Source organism: Phaethon aethereus, assembly GCF_964289735.1.
Source record: "Phaethon aethereus genome assembly, chromosome: 3".
NCBI classification, from domain to species: domain Eukaryota; kingdom Metazoa; phylum Chordata; class Aves; order Phaethontiformes; family Phaethontidae; genus Phaethon; species Phaethon aethereus.
This window is the reverse complement of record NC_138576.1, coordinates 76,453,147-76,480,265: the sequence shown is the minus strand read 5'-3', so window position 1 is coordinate 76,480,265 and position 27,119 is coordinate 76,453,147. Positions and strand designations below refer to the sequence as shown.

At 42.9% G+C, this 27,119-nt stretch overlaps 1 protein-coding gene across 1 annotated transcript in view; it reads right to left on the bottom strand.

Annotated features, from left to right (window-relative positions):
• Positions 1 to 27,119, bottom strand: part of FNDC1 (fibronectin type III domain containing 1) — a gene marked incomplete at its 5' end in the record, with an annotated part of 74,788 nt that overhangs the window by 17,292 nt on the left and 30,377 nt on the right. Inside the window, 12 exons of the mRNA XM_081997929.1 lie at positions 1,078 to 1,186; positions 2,599 to 2,829; positions 4,824 to 5,000; positions 6,800 to 6,865; positions 11,652 to 12,020; positions 12,989 to 13,100; positions 14,633 to 14,754; positions 16,488 to 18,866; positions 19,579 to 19,767; positions 23,544 to 23,651; positions 24,292 to 24,479; positions 25,692 to 25,806. Of these exons, the coding sequence (XP_081854055.1) occupies positions 1,078 to 1,186; positions 2,599 to 2,829; positions 4,824 to 5,000; positions 6,800 to 6,865; positions 11,652 to 12,020; positions 12,989 to 13,100; positions 14,633 to 14,754; positions 16,488 to 18,866; positions 19,579 to 19,767; positions 23,544 to 23,651; positions 24,292 to 24,479; positions 25,692 to 25,806 (4,165 nt within the window). The remainder of the gene's footprint in view (positions 1 to 1,077; positions 1,187 to 2,598; positions 2,830 to 4,823; positions 5,001 to 6,799; positions 6,866 to 11,651; positions 12,021 to 12,988; positions 13,101 to 14,632; positions 14,755 to 16,487; positions 18,867 to 19,578; positions 19,768 to 23,543; positions 23,652 to 24,291; positions 24,480 to 25,691; positions 25,807 to 27,119) is intronic.

Below are 27,119 nucleotides of genomic sequence, written 5' to 3'. Positions count from 1 at the left end.
GAACAGGCTGCCCAGGGAAGTGGTTGAGTCACCATTCCTGGGGGTATTTAAAAAACATGTAGATGTGGCACTTAGGGACATGGTTTAGTGGTGGACTTGGCAGCATTAGGTTAATGGTTGGACTCGATGATCTTAAAGGTCTTTTCTAACCTAAATGATTCTATCATTCTATGATTCTAAATCCTATGTGCCTGTCCTAGGAGTGGATGCTCTGATCTGTAGCTTGTTATCATGAGGCATGCTAGTCCCAGCCCACAATCCCAGTGCATCTCCCACATTACCAAATACAGGCGCAACACCTGCTACCAGTGTCTAAGAGACTGTAGTCATCAGCACATGAAGAGAAATCACCTAGCCCAAGGCAGCACCAAAAGTATTTCAGACTCAGAATTTGAGAAAAGTGTGAGGCACTGAGCATCTGTCAAAAGAAGTAATTTTAATGTAGTCCCTTTGTGGCTATTTACTTCCCAACCAATTGCCATGAATCATTCCAATATCACACAAAGCATGCATTTCTGTTCTGCCATTTCAGTGAGATTTTTTGCAAGATAAAGGCCTAAAGCTCCTGCCAAACTGACTTCTGAGCAACTGACATGGCCTCATTGTATACCACAAAGCCTCCTCTTCAACTTAGGTGAACAGACAGCGAAAACAGACCAGAGAGCAGCACATCTCCTCACCAGCCCTTAAGTATCAAATCTTGGCCACGCCAGTATGTGGGAATGGCCACATCACACCAAGGGTATACTTTAGTATACTCTTCCTCCCAAAATTTGATTCAGTTATGCACCAGACTAGAAAATGCATTTTTAAAATAAGATTTTCTCTGTTACCAGTATTTTTTTTTACAGACACAAACATATATGCACGTACACACAGTCATCTGCTCCAGGGTTAACACAGTAAATATATCATTGTAAGTAGCTGTGCAGTTTATAAAACAATTTGCTGTCAAATAGAATGAGTAAAATCTAGATCAAACATAAACATTTTTACTAAGGCCAAGCAAAACCATTGACAATTCTCAAAATTTGTTTTACTTCTCCCACACAACTGAAAAAGAATGAACACACTTACCGTGTGTTGGGCTTCAGGTTCTCAATTGGCAAATGAGTAGTCCCTGCAGTCCTGGTTGACCACTTGTTCCTTAAAAAGTCATCATACGATGCACTGTAAACCAAATAGCCTGTAAATGGGAAAGACAAATAGTTGTGAGCGTTCTAAATAAATTCTAAATAAATGATATCCCAAGTCTTAGGTGTTTTGATAGATTTTGTGGGTTAAAAGGAGTGGAAGCATCACTGAATACGAAAGTGATTTGATGCCTAACCGTCTTGGAAAATCCCAGGCTAAAAGAATTTCCTGTTATTAGCAAATAATGATGGAGCATTACATCAGAGGATGGTACCCAGGTACAAATACTGATTTAAAACACAGCAAAGGCAAAAAGATGACAGAGTCAACCTTTCACTGCTTTAAGTGGTACACTGACTGTGCAGAAACTAATATGATTAGAAATACCATAGCTGTTTTTTTAAAATGTTGTGCAAGCTGCACTTCGTAAGGTACTAGGTCAACAGTCTTGAAGAATGAAACGCTGTGCGACAGACACCACATGGTCTGTTCAAGTGCCACCTTCTCCTTTCCCAACCATTACTGCTGCCCCAACCATTATCCCAACCATTGGCCGGCTCTGCCAGCTCCCACCCCTCTGCCATCACTGTCAGATGCAGAGCTGGGCAAGAAACTGAAACATTAGCACCAAAGTGGTCGCGTTTTCCAGTGTTTATTTCAGACCTTTTTGGTCCACTGACAAACAGGGGTTGATTAATTTCTAAAATATTTTTGTTATTTATTTACTGTAGTGTTTTTCTAGCAGCTTTTGGGATTCATTCTTGAAGTCATTTGGGCTTCTCTGTGGTTCTCATAAAGGTCTAAAGACATTAAAGGAGATCTAATTTAATACATTTGTTCAACATATTCCCCACCCCTGAACCTCATTTGTCAGACTGGTATTTGAGCAGAATTTCAGTAAAACAAGCCAGCCTGGGCCACAGACTCCATTGGAGATAACCAACTCTGATGTTTTTTTCTTACAAAAAAAGCAGAAGACCACCAAGCCAGAAGCCCCACGACAGGCAGACTGCTCCTGTAGCCACACTCACAGCCAGGCACAACCCAGACCAGCTCCAGCCACACAGTCACCTTAGCTGGGAGTGGACTGAAGCTGACTGTGAATGATGTTCCAGAGGTGGACTTGGGAGGTGCCTGCAGTGGAGCTGAGGGTACTACCCCAGGGCAGAAGCGCTCAGCTGAGCAAAGTGCTATCACAGGTGAGAAGCAGTGCTTTCGGAATCGCTGGCACAAAAGCAGCACCAAAATCTTTGGAATATCTGGACCAGCATGGGCTGGTTGGGCTGGCACTGAGGGATGACAGAGGGACCTTTCTTGCTCCTCAGAAAGTAGCTTAACTCCCTCAGAGAATGCAGAAGAGTGAGAACTTCATGAGCTGTTGACTCAGTTTAAGGTAAAAATGGTAATTAAGAAAACCTCCCCTTTCCCATTTCCCCTTCAGGAGAGCAACCCTCAGGAGAGTACCTGTTACCATGTCTCCTCGAGCAGGTTTGTCCCAGTCCACAATGACGAAAGAGTGACAGCCTTCGACTGCCACAACGGTGATGTTGTGAGGGGCTTTCAGGGGATGCAGCTCTTTCTCTCTGAGGTCATTAGGGATTATTTCATCGAGGCTCTCCACTTGGAAGTGTTCCAGGGCCTCTGTCAAGGAGCAGGGGGCTGCTGGATCTTTATTGAGATAGGTCACGTAAGGAGCTGGAAGAGACGGGGAAGGGTGGCATTTGGTTAGCAGTTTGTAGGTACTACAGGGTAGCACACAGGCTGGCAATTTCCTGAAAGGAAGAGTCAATTTTTGTGATGCATTTTAAACTTCTTCCCCTTCCAGCCCAGAGACAGTTCACTGCTGCCAACAAAGCATGGCTTGCACTCAATTTGATTGATGAGCAGGGGGAACGGGGTGCCAATATTCAGGTCTGCCCCACACCCAATTTATGCAAAGACAGAAGGATGGTCTTTACCACAAGAGGCAGAAGAGAGCGTTCTGACTGCAGGACCCTCTGCACTCCACCTCCAGCTGCTGTGGATGTGGGGTGGAAATGTCACCTAAACTCTATGCCTTTCCACATGTGGGAACAGATCCCTGCCAGGGCCTTAGATCAATGTCTAAGACTTCACCAGGTCTTAGTGGTGGGTTCTTACACAAACATCCTGAAGCTGGAGTGAAACAACAGAAGAACAATTCCAAGGAGAAGTCAGACCAGGTTAAACGAAGGGATTATCGCTGTAGTCCCCTGGGCACTAAGGGACCAGGAGTCATGAGTCCTCACCTTCCAGGCATGTGCTTCCAACCTGTAACTTCTATTTTTAAAAGCTTTATACTGACCAGAGCTGCATTTCAGTTCATTAAAAGATTAAACCATTTTTTCTTGCCTTAAAAGTCACTGTAACATTCAAAGTAAGGACTATAAAAATTGCTTTGGAAATGTTTATTCAGTTGCAATAATACAATTCATTGAAATGGTAATATTATTTCCCTAGTGCCTTGAAATGTTCATAAACCAACATTTCTTGGTTTATCTTATTGGATTTCATGCCCTAAAGGGATTTTTCCCAGATCTTGCAATGAAGTTAATTTTAGCCTCTCCAGCCAAATGAATCAAGAAGCACTGTCAGTGAGAGAGCTGAATAGAAACATCATGAAATTGTTTGGACAGGGAAACTGAAGATGCACTGGAAAAAGTCTTGGCATATATAAAAACAATTTTACTCCAGCAGCAGAGGTCTACTCTAAGCCACGTGAAGCTTGTGGATATTGGAAGGGAAGGCAAGACATTAGTCAAAGCTGACTCTCCATCCCCTGAACTCCCATCTGAAACACCACGTGAGCCAGCAGCTGACCTGACCTCTGTTGAAATGTCAAAGGTTTGTAAAGGGCTGCTGGGGTGGCATCAGTCTGGGGTAGAGGCTGGAATGCAGTGTCCTACCACCTCCAAGTCCCTCCAGTCTGGCCCCTAGTTGCTTCTCTGACGAAGTGGTGCAGCTCTGAAGTCAGAGCTGCAACACCTACCTACACACTTGAATGGCTCACATACACAGGAGCCAGCCTCATGGCTCATGTCAATGTACTGTGAGTTCCTTCACCAAATTCCTTCTACAGAGCAAAGACACAAATAGCGAAGCCAAATTTATCTCTATTGGTTTTATGTTTTGGAAAGTTCATATCCAAAATACCATTCATTCCCTGACTTTGAAGCATACCTTTGACATACATGCTTCTACAAGGTGAGTGATACCATCAGGGTTGCATGGGCCAGTGGAAAAGAATTAGGTCCCCCAGAGGAAGACCCACACCTACAAGGAGACTTGCACTGACTGAACTACTGGTGTGAACTTAAAGTCATGCAGTTGAGCTAAACTGAGCACCGGAGTAGACACTCTTGCTCTTTTACTGACTTCAGCTAAACCAAACACAATGCAGGATACAAAGCAGAGCACTTACACTGAAAGAGTACAAAAAGGTTTGTACTGCTTCAACCAAATCAGGTGGATCCACATGTAGACATGCAAGCATCAAAGCTATGAACCAAGTACTGCTGTTTGAGTTTCCCAGGTAGCAGTCCTTACAGGGACCACACACTAGTCTGTTGGACATACTTGCACGGTGGTCTCAGCTTAAGGGCTGGCCTTGCTAGAACAAGAATTCTTTGCAGCACAAGTAATAAGCTACATAAATCAAAGGATATCCTTACCAGTGAACCGTTTCTTCCCAGCAATATCATATTCTGACATAGGGCCAGTGCCAACAAGACTAGTTTCTGGATAGACAACTTCTGATTCGGTCATCGTAGAAGCAGTGGTGGTGGTGGCAGTGGTGGTGGTGACAGTGGTGGTGGTTGGTGGCAAAGTGCTCTCAAAAAACTCGTAATCTTCAGAGGAAACATAGGATGAAAATGTTAGTTTGCTTCATGTTATTTTGGCTTAACTAGGAGAAGGGAAACATTTCTGCCACCAGCCACAGCCCCAGAGGAGTGCCACACACCCTGCCCTTGCCGCTGCACACTCCCTACAGGCCTCTAAGTCAGGGTCAGTCACACCTCAGCCTTGCAAAACTTTCTACCAAACCAATGGATAGCGAGCACAAAGTCTGTGCCTTAGAATACTAGTGCTGTTGCTGATTTAGACCTAGCTCACACAGGTAAAAAGGGTGACAATAAACAAATGTATTCATAGAGCAATATTCTGAACATGCTTTGCCTGCCACCTCCCCATAAAATCCCCAGAGACAGCACAGTAATTGAATCCCTGGCCCCAGACCTCAGATGCCAAAGGAAGGAGATAAGGGAATGAAAAAATTTCTTTTTAAGGAAACTCTGTGTTACCATTCAAAAATGTTAGAGCTGGTTCATACTGCTTAAACTGCTAAAGCATCAGTTTTCTGCATTGGGATCCTGGCACTTTGGGACATGGTTTAGTGGGCATGATGGTGTTGGGTTGACAGCTGGACTTGATGATCTTAGAGGTCTTTTCCAACCTTAATGATGCTGTGATTCTAAGGGGAGGCCTGGCAAAAGACCTGTGCACTGAAGGACAATCCGCTTTCATGGGGATGTAAGGAAAGTGGGATGCAGGGCTTGCACAGTTTTTAGTCCATCCTCTTCTCCCCACTTCCTTAGTTGGCCTTGGTATAAAGCAATCATAATAAGAAGCAAAAAAGTCTATGATAACTTCCTCACAGTTGCTGCACTCTCTTTTAAAATGTTTTGTTGTTGTTGGTGGTGGTGGTGGTGGTGGTTTGACTTAATATCCCAGCACTGCATGCACAAAATAAAAAAAACTTATTAATTATTCTAGCACTATAAATTCTTTTTAAAAAGTTTGAGTTTAACAGAGGTGTGTGCTTATCCACTTCAATATGCATGTTAGGAGCAGGAATCTGAGGATTAAAAGGGGCAGAACATCAGAAGTCAGTGAGGGCAGAAAGTGAATGCTAGTGCCAGTAATTGAGAATTTGCATTCCCTGTTCAAACTTACAATTAAGTGCTGGGACTTGAGGCTTCCTCTTCAGCTAAGCTTTGTGTGTCCTGAATTACAGTATCAAGATGGCGTGAATATTACTGCAAAAATCTTTCACTCTTCTCCTTTTATCTGATTTCAAATCTCTTTAATTTAAATTCCACATGAATTCAGCAGATTAATTGTTTTATACATAGCTGATCTCATTCAGTATAAGCATGTTTTATAGTCTAAATGCAGGCTGCACATCCAAAAAAAAAAGACAAAAAATATATTCACAGTGCTGTAGAGTGCTAAAAACTCACTAAGGTATTTCAAGTTTCCATGGCTGAGACAGTACTATGGTTTTGTATTTTAGAAGAGTATATTGACTTTGACTGGGCTGGAGTTAGAAGTTGTACGAGAGAAAGTAAGTCTAAGATTGAAGTGGTGACCATAAGACCCAGCTCTGAACATAATTTATTTCCACAACAGGTTTCTGTTAGACTGCAGGACAGATAGAAAAGGACCTTCATGTCCAGAAACAGTAGGCTTTGCACCCTTGAACTTCACAGGTGATGTGGACTCTGGAAAGCTTTTCCAGCTCACCAATGCTTGCTTAAGCTTCCATTCACCAACCTGGCTCCTCAAACCCAATTCTAAAGAAAGAAGAGGGGAAAAATCCCAACCCAAAACATGCCACTTGTAATAGACTTTTACAGTTAAACAGTACCATCATCATATATCACATATGCCTCTGGAGTTGCTGTCACATCTGAATCCAGTCCTGAGAATGTATCTATTGAGGAAGAGAGAAAAAATGCTGTAAGAATTCAATGGTCTCATCCCCACCCTCCTAGTAAAACACTTCTGGAATAAAACTTAAAATAAAAATCTTTAGCCAGTTGATTTGCAAAGAAATAAGACAACTGCCTAGTTTTCAGATAACACAGTGACAGTCCATTCTGCATATTTAGAATAACAGCTGAGTAGCTAACTGCGGTAGCCAGGAGTTTTGCTGGGGAAAAATGGGTTCAGGGCTGCTCCTCAAAATAGAGAGTAAGGCACCTTCCAGGAGCTCTGCCCCGGGGCCCTGGGAGCTCTGGAGCAAAGGCAGGCTGCCAGCAACCACGTAACGCTCAGGTCAGGATTTGACAACATTTTATAGTCTCATGTGAAAAATTTATATGCAAAAAACCAACTAAGCAATTCAAATAAGCTGAAAACTTCTATTCAAATACTTTTGTGGGGGAATAAAAATCAAACAACCCACAGAGCCATGACATTTAAAGACTGTGCCTATGCTAGCAAGTAATGCAGCCCAGAAGGAATGGATTTGTAGAATAAAGTAATTGGTGCTGGTTTTCCCAGGGTTTTACTTTGCACTAGCCCTAGCCTGATCCTGGGGACTGAATGCCCATTAGAGGTTGGGGCACACACATGTCATCCTGAAGCACTGCTTTCATCCAACAGAAATTCAGTTTGTGCACACCGAGATTGCTCCACGATGCAAACGAGAGCATGGCAAGAAGAGATGACTGTGAGGTGCACATCATAAACACTCTCCCGATCCACCCCAAAAACCAATGCAAATGCACCCACAGACTTCCCAGATGCCTATTCATATATATTATCTCAATATCTCTGCACCCAGCACCAGATATATCACCTATCAAGTACCTTCTCTTGTGAGTCCTGGAGGCTTCCCTGCACACTCTGAGAAATGCATTTCTCCGCATGTTGTACAGGGAAGCCAAGGAGTACACAAAGCTTAGGTTAGCCACGAAAAGCAATGCAAACAAAGCAAAAGCATTGTGCTAGAACCCGCTGCATGTACCATAAGAAGTCTTCGATGAAATGATGGGGCTGGGGACAGGCCAGTGGGTGAACAAAGACAAGAGAAAGACAGCTTTGACCTTAGGATACTACACAGAAATTGATAATGTTCCTGTAACACTTGGTATGGAAGTAACGATGTTATTTTTACTAAGCCAGTAATACGAACAATGCTAAATTTCAACTGCCAGTGTCAAATAGTTTACAAATAGAATCTGAATGATACATTTTTGTTTTGCAGGGTTTTTTTTTTAGAACCAACAATTATTGTACAAGACTGATTTTTGCCTACTACAATGTTTCTTTTAAATACACAGTAGTGATCTTAATGCCAAAAAAAGGCTTTGAAAACACAGGAAATTAGTTAATTATTCACAGACTTTCATATAGCAAAATCTGACATTTTCTCATGGTAGACTTCTGCAGCCGCTCTTCAGGAGATCATCCACTTGGAAGCCACTTGACTTCTCTGAGGTAGTCAGTGACAAAGTAGATCCTTTACTGAATTCTGGAGATCTTCTCACCACAGTTGGCCAGCATCAACCAACATCTTTAATGTATGCACTTATCTTTGACTACATCCAAGTAAACAAGAAACTCAGATATGCAGAAATTTCAAGTCCTTCCTGGGCAGATTTCAACTTGTTCACGCCTACTGGCTAGCTAGCCTTTTGCCTACGTACAATCCAGCATAAAGAAATTTTATTTTCTATTTTTTTTGCTTGTTCAGTCTCTTCTACTCCCCTTCTGTACTTCTTTAGCATTAGCTGGGGCATGGAGACAATAGGTGCACTTCCCAAAAGACCTCTTGCTTTATAATTTTCTCCACATACACCAGCTGCAGTTCTCCAGCTTGCTCCATCACCCTTCGCTGCAGCTCTTCAGTGAACCCTGCCTGAACCAAATGAGCCTAAGTCCTGCTATGACCACTTGCCATAGTCTTTTGGCATCTGTAAGGACAGTGGACTGCGCAACCATCACTTGATTTTATCACATGAAACATGCAGTTAAGACTCCACCTTTTTCTTACTTGCGAGCTCATGAAAAAAGTTTAGCTGATTTCACTGACAAATCACGCTTGTGTGGCCAAAATCCTTCTTGAAAGTTAAAGACTGCTGAATCTAGTGAAACGTTGACAATAAATTCTGCTGGGTCGAGAAAAAATCCTGCCAGAGAGTAAGTGAATTTGCCAAAGCTTAAGTAGAATGTTTGGCGGTGGGTTTTGGCGCTTGCAGCCCTGGGGTGTTTGGGAGTAAAGCACTTACTTAGAAACAAAATATCAAGCTTTGGCAAAGTAAGTATTTCATTAAAGGATCTGGAGTATTTTCCAGACTCAGATTAAAGGGAAAGACAACATAAAAATATGATTTGGAAATGGTGAAGGGAAAACTGCATTAAATGTTTTGATAACTCAAGAAGTAGTTGTTTATCCGTCTTGAAATAGACACTGCACTTGTTAAACTAAGACAGCCATCATTAAATAAATACCACAAAGAGACTTTCTTCTCAAGCAAGTTCCTCTGTGGAACTGGCAGGTCGTTTTGCTGCATTTGTCAAATGTTGAGGCAGGTCACCAGGATGAAAAAAAAAAAAAAAAAAGAAAAAAAGAGGAGAAGCTCAAGAAAATCCTAATAATTACTCTTCAGAGAAACTTTCATAATTACCAGGTAGGGATTAATATTGCTCAAGCTATATTGCAGGCAAGAAGTGGAAATCCAGCACCATTTTGTCCTTTCAGTCTTACACTTTGATGCGTTTGCAGACATATTGTCAAAATGCCAGACAGGTTAGGAGTGACTTAAAAGCTGTTCTCATTGAACACACAGCCTGTGTAAAAGAACTAGTTTTCATTCATGCCTTTAAGAAAGCTGAAGGATCCAGCAAGCCCATTTGGTAAAAGGCAAAATAACCAAGCAGAATATTTTTAAATGTTCATAAAATCACGTGAAAATTTCCCAGCCCACAACTCTGCTAAAAGCAATACTGCAAAGGTTTTTGTTGTTCAGGTTCTGGAGACTATGTTTAGATTAAGTCCAGACATATTTCAGGACCTCTTATTGTTCTTATGTTTTCTCAGAAGAGGTTTTTCAGGTATCAAGTAGCACAGGCCAAAGGGAGGAAACATCACAGCATGCAAGCAATGTATAAGGTAAGCAAAAGAAGCTGGTGGGACTGGGAGGGACTCCAACTCTACTGAAAAACAGGGTCCCCTTTAATCAACTTTGAAAATACTAGGCTGACCATATACAGCAGTATTTGTAACACTTTGGTAAATACAGTTAAGAACGATGAAAGCATCAATGAGAAAACCAAAAATCTTCAAAGAAATATTTAATGATGATGGCCATTTTCATATACGTATGTTTGTGCGTGTATATATACACATACACATCCATGCATATGTTCATGTGCAAGCACACTTCTATAAATACACACTGTCAAACATGGGGCTAATTGTTAGATAAATATTAACACTATAAATCATTGTAATCCCATCTGTACAAGGCAATAGAACTTCTGGCTCGTTACTTACCCAGGGTAGCTGGTAAGGAAATTTCCAGTCTTCTGCTTCTGAGATCCTTTGCAAAGACGCCATCCTTAAACTCACTGTGAGTTGTTGAAAACACATTTTTCCATATCTCTGCACTCTTCAAAGTGATAGTTCAGCTTCTCAGGCCATGGTTACATGACCTACTTGAAAATCTACTTTGGCTTCAGAGATACAGGTGTATGGGGTAAAGGTTAGGGGGTTTAACTACCCATTAAAACTGGTCACTGCAGTTGGCAAATGTCTGACTGCCATCCCTTTGTTTAGGTTATGGCCATGCTTCTACTGCCCATTTTTAGTTTGAGTTGGAAATTACCTACAAATGGAAAGGATAAGGACTACCACGGTGCTCCCTGATCTGGTTTTGAAAAATAAGCAGCTAGCTGGTTTGCAATGCAACATTCAGGTGATGAAAGAGTAAAACATGTTTCCAGGGATGGTGCATGTACCATAAAACATGATAGGAACAGACTCAACGCCCAAAGACACTAGTGCATTTATATTTGTTTACTTTGGATTTCAGTTTGGCACCACATCCTAAACTTGTATAACTGCAACAGGGAAATAATAACATGTACGAACATGTTTTATATTTTCAGACGAGAAAGAAATTAGTGTATAACTCTCTGCCTTATCTGTGCAGAGCCAGAGTTGTCTTTCCCCAGCTTCATTTGTGCTGTGCTACATTCCTGCTAGACAATCTCTATCCCTGAGGGCTGGCAAGAGAACAAGAATCTCATTTTGCCTGGTCCCACCATGCCTCAAAAGAGAGACTTTTCAGAATGTATTGTGAGAAACAAACACAAAATAGACAAAATGTATAGTGTCTTCAGGACTTTCCCTGGCCTGAACTGGAGTGAGGACTTCATTATAGGTGAGTGCTTTGACCACAAAAGTACTGCCTATACTTGTGCTCACATGCATGAATATATGTGACAAAATTGGATCCAACACAAGGTAAGAATATTGCTGAAATCAACGTATTTCCACAAAAAACTTCAGTTTTGGGGAAAGTTGACATTTTCCAATGAAAAACCATTTAACGCCCAAAAACTTCTTTAGCTGCTCTAATCTCAGCTCCTACCTTAACACATGGACCAAAATGCTCAGAGGCAGATTCTTTCTCCCACTTTACATTTGTGTAACTGCACTGTACAAACAGCACAACCAAAGAAGCTCAAACAGCACAAAAGGAAGTTACCTTCTGCATTGCACTCTGGCAGGCCATCAAAACCCAGCAGCACGTTGCCTTCATCATCATACTGTGCATAGGTGCCAGGAGGACAGGTTGGGGGCGGTTTCTCAGTGGGTGGTTCAGCGGTGGTTGGTTCAGGAGTGGTGGTGGTAGTTGTAGCAATAGTTGTTGTAGTAGTTGTTGTGGTAGTTGTTGGGGGTATTGTAGTAGTAGTTGAGGGAGTGGTTGTTTTCTTAATCATTTCAAGACCAATCAGAGGTTTCCCTCCAAGGCTTATTATTGGTTTATCTTGTGCACTTGCTACAGGTTTACTAAATCTGCCATGCCCAAACAAAGGTAATCCATCAGGACTCACCATTGGGGCACCCTTTTCATCTAGGAGAGAACAAACCCAAAAACTCTCACTCTTAATCAATTGCAGGCTTATGGCATGACATTTAACAACAGTAGTTACCACAAGAGCACTGAGAACAAGATTACAGCCTCCTGTAACTAAGCTGAAAGAGAAGAAAGTTGTTATCCAGAAAAGATCCATGTCTAAGGAAGCTGGAAAAAGGTTCAGAAGACCCTCAGATAAACCACAGTGCTGTTCACTTTTATCAGATGTTTGATAAAGATTTTTTGGGAAAACTGCAGGAAGGTTTCACTTCAGAATCACAACATGCAGACAGTGCCTGCATTTAAGCCAAGTCAGTCTTGTAACTGCTGATGAAAGGTATGATGAATCCCTATTCTGCTCCTAATGTCAAACTTGTGCTAGGAAAAACTGGGATGAGCTGGTGAGATGCTGTCACTGCAGATAAACTTCTGTGCCAAATTCTGAATACTGCAAGTATTCACAGTAACCAGTTTAACAGCAGGCACTGAATTTGCATTCAAGAGATCTATTCAGATGGACTGATATGCAACCAGCAGTGTTTTCACAAATCACACACAGGGTTTTTTAACTATTTGTGGTCAGTGTCAGAAAAGAAAAAAAAAATCACATATGTATGGATGGTACAGTGTTAGTGGTGGGGCATAATTATTTCTATGTGTACAAAGACATAAAGAAGCATCAATCCTTATTCTCCCTCGGTTCTGCAGTCCCTTCTCATGCCGATACAAGTGAGATAGACTTGGGTGATTCTTGCTGCCTCGCACTCAAGAGCCCCACAGAATGCCCCAAAGCATCCCCAGGCCCTGCAACGCACTGACTGCCTGATGGAGACCTCAGGTACAAGAAACCCCAAATGGCTTGCATGGGACCTGGGGATGCTTGAAGCATTTGACAGCTCAAAAGAGTTGTACCATGTGCACAAAAACTGTAGATTTTTTTCTGTAAGAAGGAAGCTGTCACTTACCAACAATTGTACGTCCATCCCCTCCTAATTTCACTCGGAGAGGGTTGCCTTGGGAATCTTGGAGGTATTTTCCTTCAACATTTAACACTAGCCCTCGGTCAAGATCTACAATCTAAAAGCAATAGATGGATTCAAATTTAGATAGCACAAGAGGAGGTGAAATGAAATGTCACAGCAACAGAAATCCTGGGGAAATTCAGGTGCTAAGTGTGATGTTCAGGAATAGCTACAACACCTACCCACAGACTTTTAAAAGTGAGTCACTAACTGCAATCACTGGAAAAATCACTGTTGAAGAAGGCAAATCCCCAGGAGCTGGGCTCCAGAGTTGCACAACAACCATATTCATGTCGCCCACTGTAGCTCTCGTGCAAAAGAGCAACTCCCTTGATTTTCTTGGGCTGCGCAACTCCTAAAGGGATTCCTGTAATACCGATTTGAAGATGACCCTCAGTCCTTTTGAAGACAGGATGTCTACTCATCACAAAAAATGGAAATATTAAACTAGTTAATTTAGATTGAAACAGTAGTGAAAAGCGTAGTTAAGATTTTAGTTGGGGTAGGAGACCGAAGAAAAGCCTCTACCTCATAAAACACATCTGTCAGAGTTTGGATTGAATTCAAGAGGTAACTGCTGTTAAAATCCATTCCTCATTGCAATTTCAGCCCAAAATAGCTGAACTGTATCCTGTTTTATCCTGAAGTAACATACACCAAACCACAGAACTCAAAAATGCAAAAGGCGTTAAGGCCTCCCAAGGACATTTCTAGCCCACTTTCTGGAGTCTATTTAAAAGGGCTTTGAGCGTGCTTTTCAGAATGCCTCCCTTGAACATGACATACCTGATGCACCTTCTTCTGTCCCTCTAATGCAAATAGTAAGATTGAAGTGGCCATAAAATAAATGTCTTTACGTGTCATGCAGTGTGTGAGCAGCTCTACGGACGCCAGGGAGGCTGGTCACTGTCTCCTGCTCAGTGTTTGGGCAAACACCCAGGAAGCACCAGTTCCTTCCCTGCGTTGTTTGGTTATAAACTCACTGGAAAGGATTTAAAAAGACACGATCTGGGCACATCGGCACCTAGTGGGGCTTTCCTATCAATGGCACCTGAGCTTTTCTGAAAACACCAGTGGAAACGTGTCTGTATGAACAGCAAAACGCTTAAAGATGCCTACGTATGTGCATTTAAAGCACCGTGAACATTTATAGAGTAACTTTACATTTTGATACTCTTGATCACGAGCTTCTCCTTGGAGCGTGAGTCTGGGGGAAGCATTGCTGAACACGTCGTTCACAGCAGCTATCCCAGGCAGTCCCCACTCACACTGCACAGCAGACAAGCCCCGAGTCACTGGGGAGCCTAAGTTCCACTGACTTTGAGGAAAAAATGCTTCACTAAAACGATGGGAGTAATGCTGTAGTTGAAAATTCAAGCCCTCAGGCTTTAAATCAGAGATTTAAAATTCAAATCATGAAATGCAGAATTTGTAATTAGATTTCAGTGGAACACGAAATTAGAGCACTAAGTATAATCTCACTTTACAGCTTCATTGACTCAGGGCACTGTTCTCTTTTTTCTTAATGAAATTATAAGTACAATAAGAGGCCAAAGCATCTTGAATTTGGAGAGAAGGTCACCCTACCCACTTTGTTCCTTGAGGGCCATTGATTACTCTCTGTCCACTTGGTTTTCCATTGTTACCAGGTATTATTTTTCCATTTCCATTTCCATTTTTCATTGTAAGATTAGGTCTGCCATTGTAACCTGAAACAGAGAAGAAAACACACTACTCTGAAGCAAGGTGTGCATACTACAAACCACATTTTAAAATGCAAAGAAATGCATTTTCTGACTGAGCTAGACATAAACGAGAGCAGAAAGAGCCCTCACCACACTCAACAAACTAGGCATCTCATTTCTGCTTGGAGCAACTGTTGTGACACCGTCAGATCCCTGCAGCTTACACAAGCATCTGAAATGGTTTCTTCTGAAGAGGTTAATCACTCATGGTTTGTTTCTACCATGTTTATTTGGTCTCTTTATTCCCTCTTGGTTTTTTAAGAAAGCAGGGCAACGTTTCTAGATGGCACTATAGACATTAAAATGTTTGCAATCTTCGTAAACATTTGAGGAGTGGGGTGAGGGAAGAAACTGTTATTAAACAAAACCACTTTTTCAGTCCTGTCCTTATACAAAGCTGTAGTGACAAATGAACTGAAAGGAGAGGGGATGGGAATTACCTCAATTTTTTTTTTAACTTGTAAAAGAAGGACTTTCCTTCTCTAGCTGAAAAACATCGCTACACAGAGGCACACTCAGCTCAGAAATGGAGAAGCAGTGGCACTGAGCTGCAGGCTCCCCGGATCAGAAAGGGCAGCAATTTTCACGTCCTAGCTCAGAGACTTGCCTCTAGTAAAAATATATATGAAATGAATATAAATTAACTGAACACTCAGCTATCAACTTCCCAATTGCTAGCAGTAAGCTGGTATCCAACCTCCATAGAGAAATCTGTTAAACTTTCATGCCATGCATCTCATCCTCCATGGTATTATTTAAGGTCCACTCCCATCTGAAAGCTCTGCAAGCTGGTGGAGCTCTACTCAACATTGAATCTGACTAAAGCACAGCAAATACAGCAGCCCAGGTGCATGGTCCCCACTGTATAACAGTGAGGCCACATTGAGCAAAACATTATTATCTACACATAGCACAGAAGGTATTTACTAAATCACAATACTACTTTGGATGTCCATGCATTGGAAGGATAAAAAACATCTCTACTGAGACTACTCCATAGATGACATGGGGAATCAATAGGTAACACACCTTGACATGTAGTGGACCCTCTGTTCCACTACCCAGGCTCAGCAGATACCCTGCCAGAAAGCAAGCCTCTAACATTTGCGGTGAATCACAGCAACAAAGGTATCAGAGGGCCTGACTGTGATGTGAGCAGTCCTCAAGAGGAATGTATAACTCTGAGCTGTCACTTAGGAAAAAAGAGGGAAGTGTCTTAAAAGTTAATTAAAGAAAACATAGCATGCCAGGACAGCATAGGGAAACACCTTATTACCTAGCTGTGGGCAAGGTAGCACTATATAACCTCCCTTTTAGTAATCTATATGATGAAGAGACACCTGAGAGGTTGTCATATTCTGAGTACAAATGTGCTTTCAGTACACATTCAGTGAAGTTGTTACTCAATAAGGAACTCTTGCATTTTTTTTTCCTTTTTCCACTGTAGTACCTAACTGTCTCATCTCGTCTGTGGATCATGGGATCCTGTGCAGATCAGATCACAGGACGAAAGGTCTGGCCACCACATTACACCAATTAGGCAATGTCCTCAAGAACGGGGCTCCCTGAGAACCACCAAAATAAAAATATGTTATACCAAATAACTGAACCTGCATTCTGATTGAGGACTTTTCATCTAACTGCTGATCTTAGGAAAAACTCAAGTCAGTGGAATTACTACAACAAAGACAAGATACCTTGTCTATAAGGAGGTCTAATAAATTGCCGTTGGGAAGGGCTCCGTAGCCTGGAGTTCAATAGTCGCTGGCGAGGGGACAAAGTGGAAGAAGAAACTGTTGGAGAAACAGTGTGTGTGGTCATAGATGCAGAAGAACGTGGCCAGACAAAGCTTGGTTTAGATGAGGTGTGCTTGTTAGAGGACTGAGTAATCCGTGATGCTATGGCAGAGCTTCCTGGTGATTCAGGAGAAGATATTTTTAATGTCGGAGTTTCTTCCTTCTCTTCCTCTTCAGAGCTTACTTTGTGAGGTAGAAGAGTGTCCATAGATTTCCTTTTATTGCTAGTAGTGTCATCATATGTGTTTTTGTTACCTCTAGAAACAGAACTGGACCATTTTGCTGCCAAAGATGTGGGTTTCTCTTCCACTTCTTTCTGATCATATTCACTGTAATAATCATCTTCTTCATTAGAAACTGACTGATGAGATTTAGATGAAGAGGAGGAAGGAACTTTTTGAGGAATTTCAACTTTGGATGTTTTTGAGGGCAGTAGGCCATATTTTTTCTCTGTGTGGGACACTGTTCTTGTAGCGACCCTTGAGTGAGTAGGTAATGAAGGATGAGTTTGTCTCGAAGAAGTGGATGACAACCTTGGATTGTACTGGTTGTCTTTTGTTGTATCACTGGCAGAACTGGAGTCCGGCTGAGTAAGTTCTGGTTTGTAGGAAGGTACCTGAGAACCTGGTGGCTGTTGCTTGGATAGAGATGAGCTTGAACTTCCCTGAGAGAAAGATGCAGGTAATCCTCTAGAAGAGGACACCTTTTTAGGAAACACAGAGTGGCTGCTTGCCCTGTCACTGCCTTCTGTTACATCCTCATCATCATCTTCCTGCAATTCTTCATTACTCTGGGATGAGATGGGAGATGGGAGGCGCCGGCCCCTTGAATGAAGTAAGGAAGGATTGGTTTGTGCCCTCTGTGGAGGCTCTGAGCGGGAGGTCTTCTCCGACAGAAGATAAGAGGAGAATGTCCTTTTAGGCAAAGACACACTTGGTTTTGATCGAGCAAGTGTTTCTTTTACCTCTCGACTGTCCCGCTCTTCAGGCTTATGTTTGGAAAGAGGAGACTGCAAATGAGAATGCTTTTCTGGAGCAACCGCTCGACTTTGTTGTAATTCTGAGTCAGAACGGGATGACTTTTCACCATGTGTCTCCCTGAGATGAGAATCAGAATCGACCTGAGGATTTCTTCTCTTGGAATAGATTGCTGAAGATGACTGCCTGGAAGAGGGTAGAGAAGGAAATAAGGGGTTTGCGTCTTGTGAGTCCTCCCTGTAACTCTTATCAACATCCTTTCCCTTGGATTTGGCACTGGTGGAGGAGCGAGAGTGAGGTGAAGTGTGACCAGAAACAGCAGACCTCGATGAGACTGCCACCACAGCTAATTTTGAATCCTTCCATGTGCGAGAACTGAAGCCTGAGGGCAGCCTTCTTTGCTGCGACCTAGAACTGGGCTGTCCTGCTCTGTCCTCTGCTTCTTCACTGTCAAACTCGTTACGGCTATCATGAGCATGGGAATCTGCTAATTTGGAAGAGGTTTGATGTGAATGACCTAGAGAGCCAGTCCTACTGGGATGGCTTGGGACAACCTCATGAGAGATGGCAGACTGTCGATTTGATGGCAGAGCCATGTGGCTAGGCTCTGAAGTTTTAGAAGACACTTTCACCAGCATGGGGTCTGGCTTTCCTTCCACATTACCTGCAAGATCATTATTTTTGGCAGGCAAAGAATGGGAAGAGGTTTTAGGAGAAGGTACATTAGTATTGCTTTGCCTCAGTTGCTTTGTTTCATTATCTGTGTATTTAGGAACAGACGAGACAGAAGAGCGTTGCACAGATGACGGTAACAGTGCTGGTGGCTCATGTTTCTCTGTGCTTGTCTGCTGTGACACCTCTGATGTGTGGATTCGAACAGGGGTCCTCCCTGAGGCAAGGACAGGGTGCACCGGCCGACTAGGGGACAAGGGTCTAACATTCCTCCTCTGATCCTGGGCTTTTGGTGGCATCGTTGGAACTTCTTGGGAGGAATCACGATCGTCTGTCACTTCAGTGGATTGGAGATCAGGTTCCAGCTCTCCTGTCTTTCTAGAAGGTAACTGAGATTTACTTAGCACCCCTCCTCGAGTCAAGATTTTATTCTTATATTCAGAAAGAAGACTCTTTTTATCATTGACATTAGGTGAACGAACAGATGACTGCTTAGAGGAAAGTGATGGCTGGGCTTTTGAAGAAACAGAGGAAGTTTGAGAAGGAGATGAGCCAGCATTCCCAGGTTTTTTAGCCTCTAAATTATCTTGGATATTTGTATGTTGCTGAGAAACTGAATCCTCGTGAGCAGCTGGGGGGAAAAAAAAAGTGTTTATTCACAACAATAGAAGCAGCACAAAAAACTGACCAAGAGAAGAAACAAGCCAGGTAGCAAGAACAAAATGACTTATGAGAATATGAGACAATAATTAATTCTGTATTAACCAACCTATGTGGAATTACTGTAGCTTGGGTAAAACTTAGAGCAATTAAAATCAAATATCTAAAAGCAGGGATTGCATCACCCTATCAGTAGAACCAAATCTTCAGCAGAGCTTAGTCATGTTGATGGCATGGTGCTGCATTATCCCATCTGACGCTGTGGGCCCATTTTTAGTTAACTCAGCAAATGTTCAATTGCCACAACAGCACCTTTTTGGCATGAAGCAAATGCAGGAAGTCGTATCCGAGTAAGCCAGTCTAACCAACTTTCAAGAGTGGGACTTGTCAGGAATAGCACATCCAAAGACTCAAAGCATTGTATTCTTTGGCCTTTGGATAACAAGAGCACATAGTGTTTTCATGCAGGAAATAAGAGTATGGTATGCTTTTATTTAAGATGTTAAAACATCCATAAAATGTCCTTTTGCATGCTGTAGTAACAGAAACAGTATTAAGGAAGTAAAACCCCAAGGGTTCGATGGAGCACAGAGGAAGCTAAGAAAAGTCGGTAAGAATGAACATGACTGGGACCACGGCAAAAATGGACAGACAACGCAATCAGTGCATGGCTTGGTGCTCACCTGCTGGGATGGCGACACTGAAGGCCTTAGACTGAGGACCTGGTCCCCTCCTGTTTGCTGCACGAATTTTGAAAATATAGCGCTCCCCGGCCTGCAGACCATCTATTATGGCTGATGTTGTAGCTCCAGAGTAGGTGATGGACTTTGCTCCAAATGGCTTGAGAGCCGGGGCGTATGAAAGAATGTATTCTGAAATGATTTGGCAGACGGTTGGAAGGAGGAAACTGAAAACAGTCCTGTTTCCAGCGGACAGACTGTATGGGTAGGATGAATTAGAACGTGCATTACTAAAATTAATACACTAGCAATGCACGCTGAGTCAACAGCTGGAGTATAAAGACATCAGAGAAATATATATACATATATACGTAGATAAGTTGGACATTTGTTCATCTTAACAGACAAAACCAAATCACACCGATGACCTTATAACTGAGACAGAATATGTTAGCTATACCTTTGTAAAAATACATAAGCAACAATGCCCATCAGAGTGAAGAGTCACCAACAGGAGCCAGATGACAGCTGTGCATTCCAGAGGAGGTGTGGGGGATATGAGAAAGTTACAGCACTGACTACTGCATGGTTTGGTGTGCTGCACCAGGAGACCTTTTTTTGTTTCTGGACACAGACTAATAACAGGAAAAAAATGGGTCCTCTGAAAAAACTAACTGCCCTAAATCAGAAATAACAGAGAAAATCTACAAAGAGAAAATGGGCTGTAGGCAGAAAACATGTACAAACATTGCCAGAAAAATATGCACAGTCCTACTAATTGTGGAAACCTAGTCTGAAAGGTTGTGCAAATGCTGGGTAGCACAGATTGCTAAAATCAGAATACCTGTGCTATTACAGCTGATGGACCACAAGCAGATTTTAGACTTCCCAAGAGAAAGAGAAATTTTGAACTTACTGATTAGCTACCAAGATATTTGCAATCAACAACACAGGATCCAGAGAACATTCTTCCAAAACATAACTTGCTCACAATGGTGGACAACACACAATTGTGTTGCTGACTGTAGCTATGTGAACAGCAAGTAAGTATGTTTAAAAATTTTCTTTCCCACAGAAATTACTTGGAAGAACAAAATGGTGTATCCACGTAATTATTTTTCAACGCATCAGTATTAAAATCAGGTGACATTATTCATTACTATTTTTACTTTCTTATCCTACATTTCCAACAAAGCTATAATTGCACTGTACTTTAAGACCCTAGTCATGCAAAAGCAGCTCTGCCAGTCCACTGTGGTGAAACTCTACCAGCTCCAAAGGCCATATACTCCTTCTACAGCAGTGCTGGAGCCTGAGGGGCAACCCCATGAAAAAACCAAAGTGCTTCCTTTAATCATGGGAACAATATTACTGCAGTCAAATATAAATGTTTCCAGCTGAGTCTTTGCTTAGAGGGATTTTAGCTGTAATCTGCAGGCCAGTAGGCAAAATTAATGACTGGATGACTGAGGTTCTTTTTGCTGTTTTTGGCTGGGATAGAGTTAATTTTCTTCATAGCAACTAGTATGGGGCTATGTTTTGGATTTATGCTGGCTGGCAACAGTGTTGATAACACAGGGACGTTTTAGTTACTGCTGAGCAGTGCTGACACAGAGTCAAGGCCTCTTCTGCTTCTTATACCACCCCACCAGCGAGTAGGCTGGGGGTGCACAAGAAGCTGGGAGGGGACACAGCTGGGACAGCTGGCCCCAACTGACTAGAGGGGTATTCCATACCGTATGACATCATGCTGAACAATAAAACTGAGGGAAGTTGGCCGGGGGGCGGCGCCCACCGCTCGAGAACTGGCTGGGCATCGGTCAGCGGGTGGAGAGCAATTGCATAGCACATCACTTGTTTCGTATATTCTTTTATCATTACTATTATTTTCCTTTCGTTTTCTGTCCTATTAAATTGTCTTTAACACCCTCCACCCCCTCAAAAAAAAAATTAAGTTTTTTTTACACTTTCATTAAGCGTACCAGGAAATAACAGCACTGCTTATTGCCAAATGGTAGCAATACCACGCCTGCCCAACAAAACCAAAATCTGACACACTGCGCTTAACTATAGCTGGGCCCAAACACCACTGCAGAGAGAGCAAAGCAAGGTCTTGTCGCCACTTAACTCATCCTGCGCTCACCTTTCATTTTAGGATTGCTGTGGTACCTGTGCTCTGTATCAGCTTTCTGTATTGAGAGAACTTTCACCCCACAGGAATAATCATAGGCTTGAAGAGGAGACTTCTCATTTCACTCCCAAGGAGTGTAGGGAAGATCTCAGCCATGAGCAGGCTTCCTTTTCTTTTCAGTCCTCTGTAAGAGGCACGGGTATCAGAGCAAAACGGGTTTGAAAGTAAATTCCAAGGGCTGCCAGTTTTCTCTCTCTACACAAAGAAATACAGTAACACTTGAGGAGTCACAGGGGCAGGATGTGAAAACTCCAGAACATAACACCTTTAAAAACAGGAAGCTTAATTTTTTATGAAAATTAACCCATATTCACTGTGTTAAGAAATAAGCTGTACATAGGTCATCAAAATCAAGGGAAAAAAAATCAATATTTTATACACAAATGCATTTAATACTCAGTTGAAAAAAAACCACAATGTATTAGAAGGCATGGTAGGCTTTGGATTGGGGTTTTTGTTTGTTGTTTTAAGATATACAGGAGTTGCTTTAATTGCAGAGGCACTGGTAACTCCCAAATGCCTACTGGAGGGCATTTTCTCCCATTACTTTAATATGTGGTATAAGTACATAAAAGGATGGGGTTGAAAAACAAAAGGACCAAAAGGCAAAAATTCCTGATTACCACGTGCTATCAAAATGACTACGAAGTGCTAATTCAGTGATTTCATTTAGCCAGTGTAAATATCATTTTTTGTCATTTATTTAGTTTAAAAATAAGACATCTCCTGTAATACTTCATAGTCAAGAAAAACAATGATATGTTAGACATGTATAAGCATTCAGCCCTTGAATATCAGGTATCTTTTAAATGATTGCCTTGGATAAATCATCTAAAGGTCAGTGGACAAAAATCGACAAAGGGCTACAGACTGCTCAAAATTAGGAGCAGATTTGAAATTTCAGATAATGTCCCTGCATGACCCTACTTTAAGAAATAATAATTCTTGGACACAATTGCAGCTCCATTGAAGCAATTGGCAAGACTCTTACTGACTTCAAAGAGAAAGGAATTCCACCACTGCCCTGAAGAACACATAAAGTAGGTCTTGTATGCAGACGTGGTACGCTTCCCTCCAGGCCAAAGGTTTTTTAAATCCTGAGATGCTACAGTGCTGATAAGGCACCTCCAGAAACTTGTGTAACTTGAGAACACAATCCCATCAACCACTGGAGAACAGGAGCAGCCAAAAGATCGGGCGGTTCATTTTCAGAGGGAGAAAGGAAAGAAAAATCCCACAAAGCTTTTTTTTTAAATCCCATGCAAGTAGATAGACACTGACAAATTAGCTTTATGACCATGTATGATAATGGTATAGTACACAGGACTTATGCATGATATCTGTTTAAATTATTTGCACTTGCTTCTTAAGTTGAGGCTTTCCTTCCGCGATAAACTAGAAATAAAACACAACATAAACCCACTCACTTTCTTGGCAACTACCCAACTTTTCTTTCTTCACTTAACTGTTACAAATCCTTTGGGAAACTTCCTTCTTGAGCTCCATTTCGACCTGCTTATTAACAGAAGAAGGGGTAAGCGTGCACGCGTGACACCCCGGGAAGCTCTGTGACATCCCAGGCACACGGTGACAATGGCTTCCCAGTGGCGGTGTGGAGATGCTTGGCTGGAAACAAGAAAATCTTCCTTGGGTATAAGCCATTAACAAGTGAAAAAGTCCTGGCACAGTCGGGGGTTCCAGCTCGCTGCAGAGCGGCAGTCTGCCTTCAAGAAGACCGGCTCCTTGACAGGGTTAAAAACTGACAGTGATGACTTACCTTTGACTTTTCCTTCACTCTCTGGGAGAGCATCCCAGGACGCTGCTACGGAGGTTGGTTTCCCTTTTAGTGGCCAAACATCCAAATTTTCAGGTGCGCTGGCAGGAGCTGTGAAACACCCATAGGCAGAAGAGGCAAGTAAGAAAAGTTGGTCTACAAGCATACACCTTTTGCTCCTTCTTCTCATAGCAGAAATTCCTATGCAGCCGTTTCAAGATAAATGTGAAGAGCACACATGGCTCAGGTCCATGTGTGCCTGTATTGTCTCAGACTCCTGTTGTGAAATTTTATTCCATACTTTTAGGAACAGGCTGTCTGCACCAGACTGCTACTGTGGCTTAGCTGGAACGATGTGGTAATTTGGTTGTTACGGACCACTTCCCTGTACCAAAGGGGCCCCACGGCTTCTCCGTGGTGGGGGCAGGATTTAAATTTGCTGCCCACAGACAGAGACGGCAGCCAGGCTGCTCCTCCCAAAGGAGAGGGCGCACCCAACTGCGAGGGTCCAAAGTGCTGACCCGTCCCCCAGAAATACCCAAACCATCCCCCCCGCACCACAAGAGCAGCCCCGGTGTGCTCTCCAGGGCACTGCTGCAGGGACACAGGCAGCAGCTCCAAGGCTTTTCCCATGTTCCCAACCCTTTGCTGCCCCAGGCAGCTACTTATTTTGGCTTTCCCTCAAGCGAGCAGTATTTCACAGCTCAAACCCTAAGACTTGTGTTACCCTAAGGACCTTTTGCATACACACCTGCCTCCGGGGTCCGTTGGTAAACAGACACACTCCATTTTCCTTCCTTTTCTCCCTCCAAGATTTGGACAGCAAACTCGTACATGGTGTCTGGCACCAGATTCTCCACCAGCGCCCGCCGGTTGGACACCTGCTTGTAATCCCACCTTGCTGATTCCCCCTTTTCCCGATAGCGAACACTGTATTGCCTGGGATCAGAAACACGTGAAAATAAAGGAGCATCAGAAGGATCAGAAGGAGGCAGGGCTGTTTTCCCCTCAGCTAGCCTGCCGGGGCTTACCAGGGAGCTACCAAAGCACAAACAACAAAGTACCACCACCACCAAGAGCCAGCATCTTCTAAGCATCTGCCTTCCTCTCTAATGGAGTCTGACTGCCTTCACCTCAAGGGACGCACCGCTCTTTCCAGCCTCTTACTCAAAACATCCCCTGCCCCAGGGGGACGCTGCAGGGCTTTCCAAACCAAGCCAGGCATCCTGCGGGCCTCCATGACACCCTCCTGCCGCCCCACGGCTGCGAGCATGGCCGGACAGCTGGGAGTCCCTCGCTCCTAGAGCAGCACTGGCGGCTCAGTTCCCATGTGTCTGCCCAGATAACCGCTTCCACGAGGAAACTGAGAACATGTAGAATTACCACTTCTCCTGCTGTGTCCCTCAGGGTACTTCAGCCCTGGGTTGACAGCCCTTCACTGTTCCCAGGCTGAGCAACACAATCCAGCACCTTCAGACCTTTGGCAGTTTCCAGACCATTTCTCTGTTTGTTTTGGTCTCCAACTGCTGCAGCCAAGCTCTCCCACTTGTGGGAGACCCCAACCCGCTCAGCCTCAGCTGTACTAGGTTTCTGGAGGGTCAGCAGATGCAGGGGACAGTGATGGGTGTCTTTCCCGTTGCAGAGCGATGCTTCCTTCACCCACAGTATGGTCGTCTCGAAGCTGTAGTCTGTTCTGATAATCCAACTCAACAGCTCGCCTCTGCATCTACGGTCTGTGCCCCATCCCCACCTCTTCCTTCCCCATGCATGCGTGGGGATTTGCCGACCGCGGTGATATTTGAATGGCATTTGAATAGCAAAAATATCCCTGGCTGGTACTGACAACATTCAGAAGGAATCTAAACCCCCATAGTCCAGTACTAACACAGTCCTCTAAATACCAGAGACCAAGGCACAGGGAGGCAAGGAGGGTACATCACCCCACATCCACCCATGTCAGGTTTCTAACAGCTTCTCTGGAGCATCCCCTACCAGCCACTGCTGTAGGTAGGGATATGCAAATTCCTACATCCTAAGCCAAATTATTCACAAACCCAGCTGTAATTAAATAAATGCAAAAGCAGTCACTAGTGTGTTGGCAGCAGTTCACCTTTAGTATGTATTCGGAAAAGAAAACACAGGGCTGACTACCTATTTGCTGAAACCTTCTGTTTTTCATACAGTGGGTCTGTCCAAGCGACGAGCACAGACTGAGAGGACATAACTCGAACAGTTATGTCTTGTGCCTGCTCCACCTCTTCCTCCTCTGGAATGGCAAACCAAAACAGCATGTCAATAACAATATCGGAGTTCTCATAAAAACCAGTAACTGTCTTTAAATGATGTTATAATACACAGCACAGATCAATAACAAATACAGTAGTAGTAGAAAACCAGGTACGTTGATTACGGATGGTACCTCATGGAAACATCATTTCTTTTTGTTAGTTGTCTGCTTCAAGACCAGAGTACTAATATATTCTATGGCCCTTCAATATTCTATCAGTCCCCAAACTGTTACTTACAACAAATGTCTTATCAACATATTGATGTTCATCATCTCTGGAAAACTCACTGCTAGAGCTCCCTGGAGAGCAGAAACTTCGCCTAATGAAAAATTCTGAAATTTTTTTAAATTTTGTTTCTTTTTGAAGAGTGATAAAACCAGGGACTGGAAAAAATGCTTCACAAGAGATAATTCCTGCATATTTTACATTTTTGAGTGCTTCAAACAGGTTGTTTGAATTCAGCTTTACAATTTTTATGGTATATAGGGCAAAAATAATAAAAAACTAAAATTAAAAAAAATTAAGTCATTGAAGTGGGCTGTTTTGACATATCAGGACACCTTGTGCAAATAATTTACAAAACTTTAAAATGAAATTAAACTAATTTGATTTTTTTGAGGTTTTTAATTTTGATGAGACTCCTTTTTCTATCTGTCCATCAGAGTTTTTCCAGTCAAGTCTACCTCCTGCCTCAAGAAATATTTATTACTTTTCCGATTAGTGTCACAGTGACCATTCCCAAGTCTCCCAGAGGCACAGAATGCACAACGTGCAATTTACTTTCATGCCCAAGTTTTACAGACCAGTAACGCCGGAAAAACACTGATGTCTCAGGAAAGGAAAGGGGTCAGTTAAACTCAAGTATGATTTCGTTCTCAAGGGACCTTACTCATGTATGACGCTTCTCCAGGGAACAGCTGCCCTCCTCTTCAGCGGGTGGCACGTTACCCCAGAACCCAGCAGTGCCCGCACAGAAGGCAGGCAGCAGGGAAGCACATTTCACTTCTTCCAATCAGGTTTTTAATGCAGAGGATTCTCAGACAACCCCGGGTTTTCCAAGCCAAACAGCCACTACACAAACGTGGCTGAGGGGACCCATCTACTACTCACAGGTGGCTTAGGGGACCTATTCACAAACGCGGCACTGGCATGGAGATGACTCAGAATGTCGCTCATCCTTTTTAACCTTGGCAGCAGTCTGCAATGCCTTCTTTCCAAAAGAAAGTGAAAACTTATGCTGACCAGGCTCAGGCTTCTGGAAACGAACCCTTCACAAAAGGGCGTGGAGATC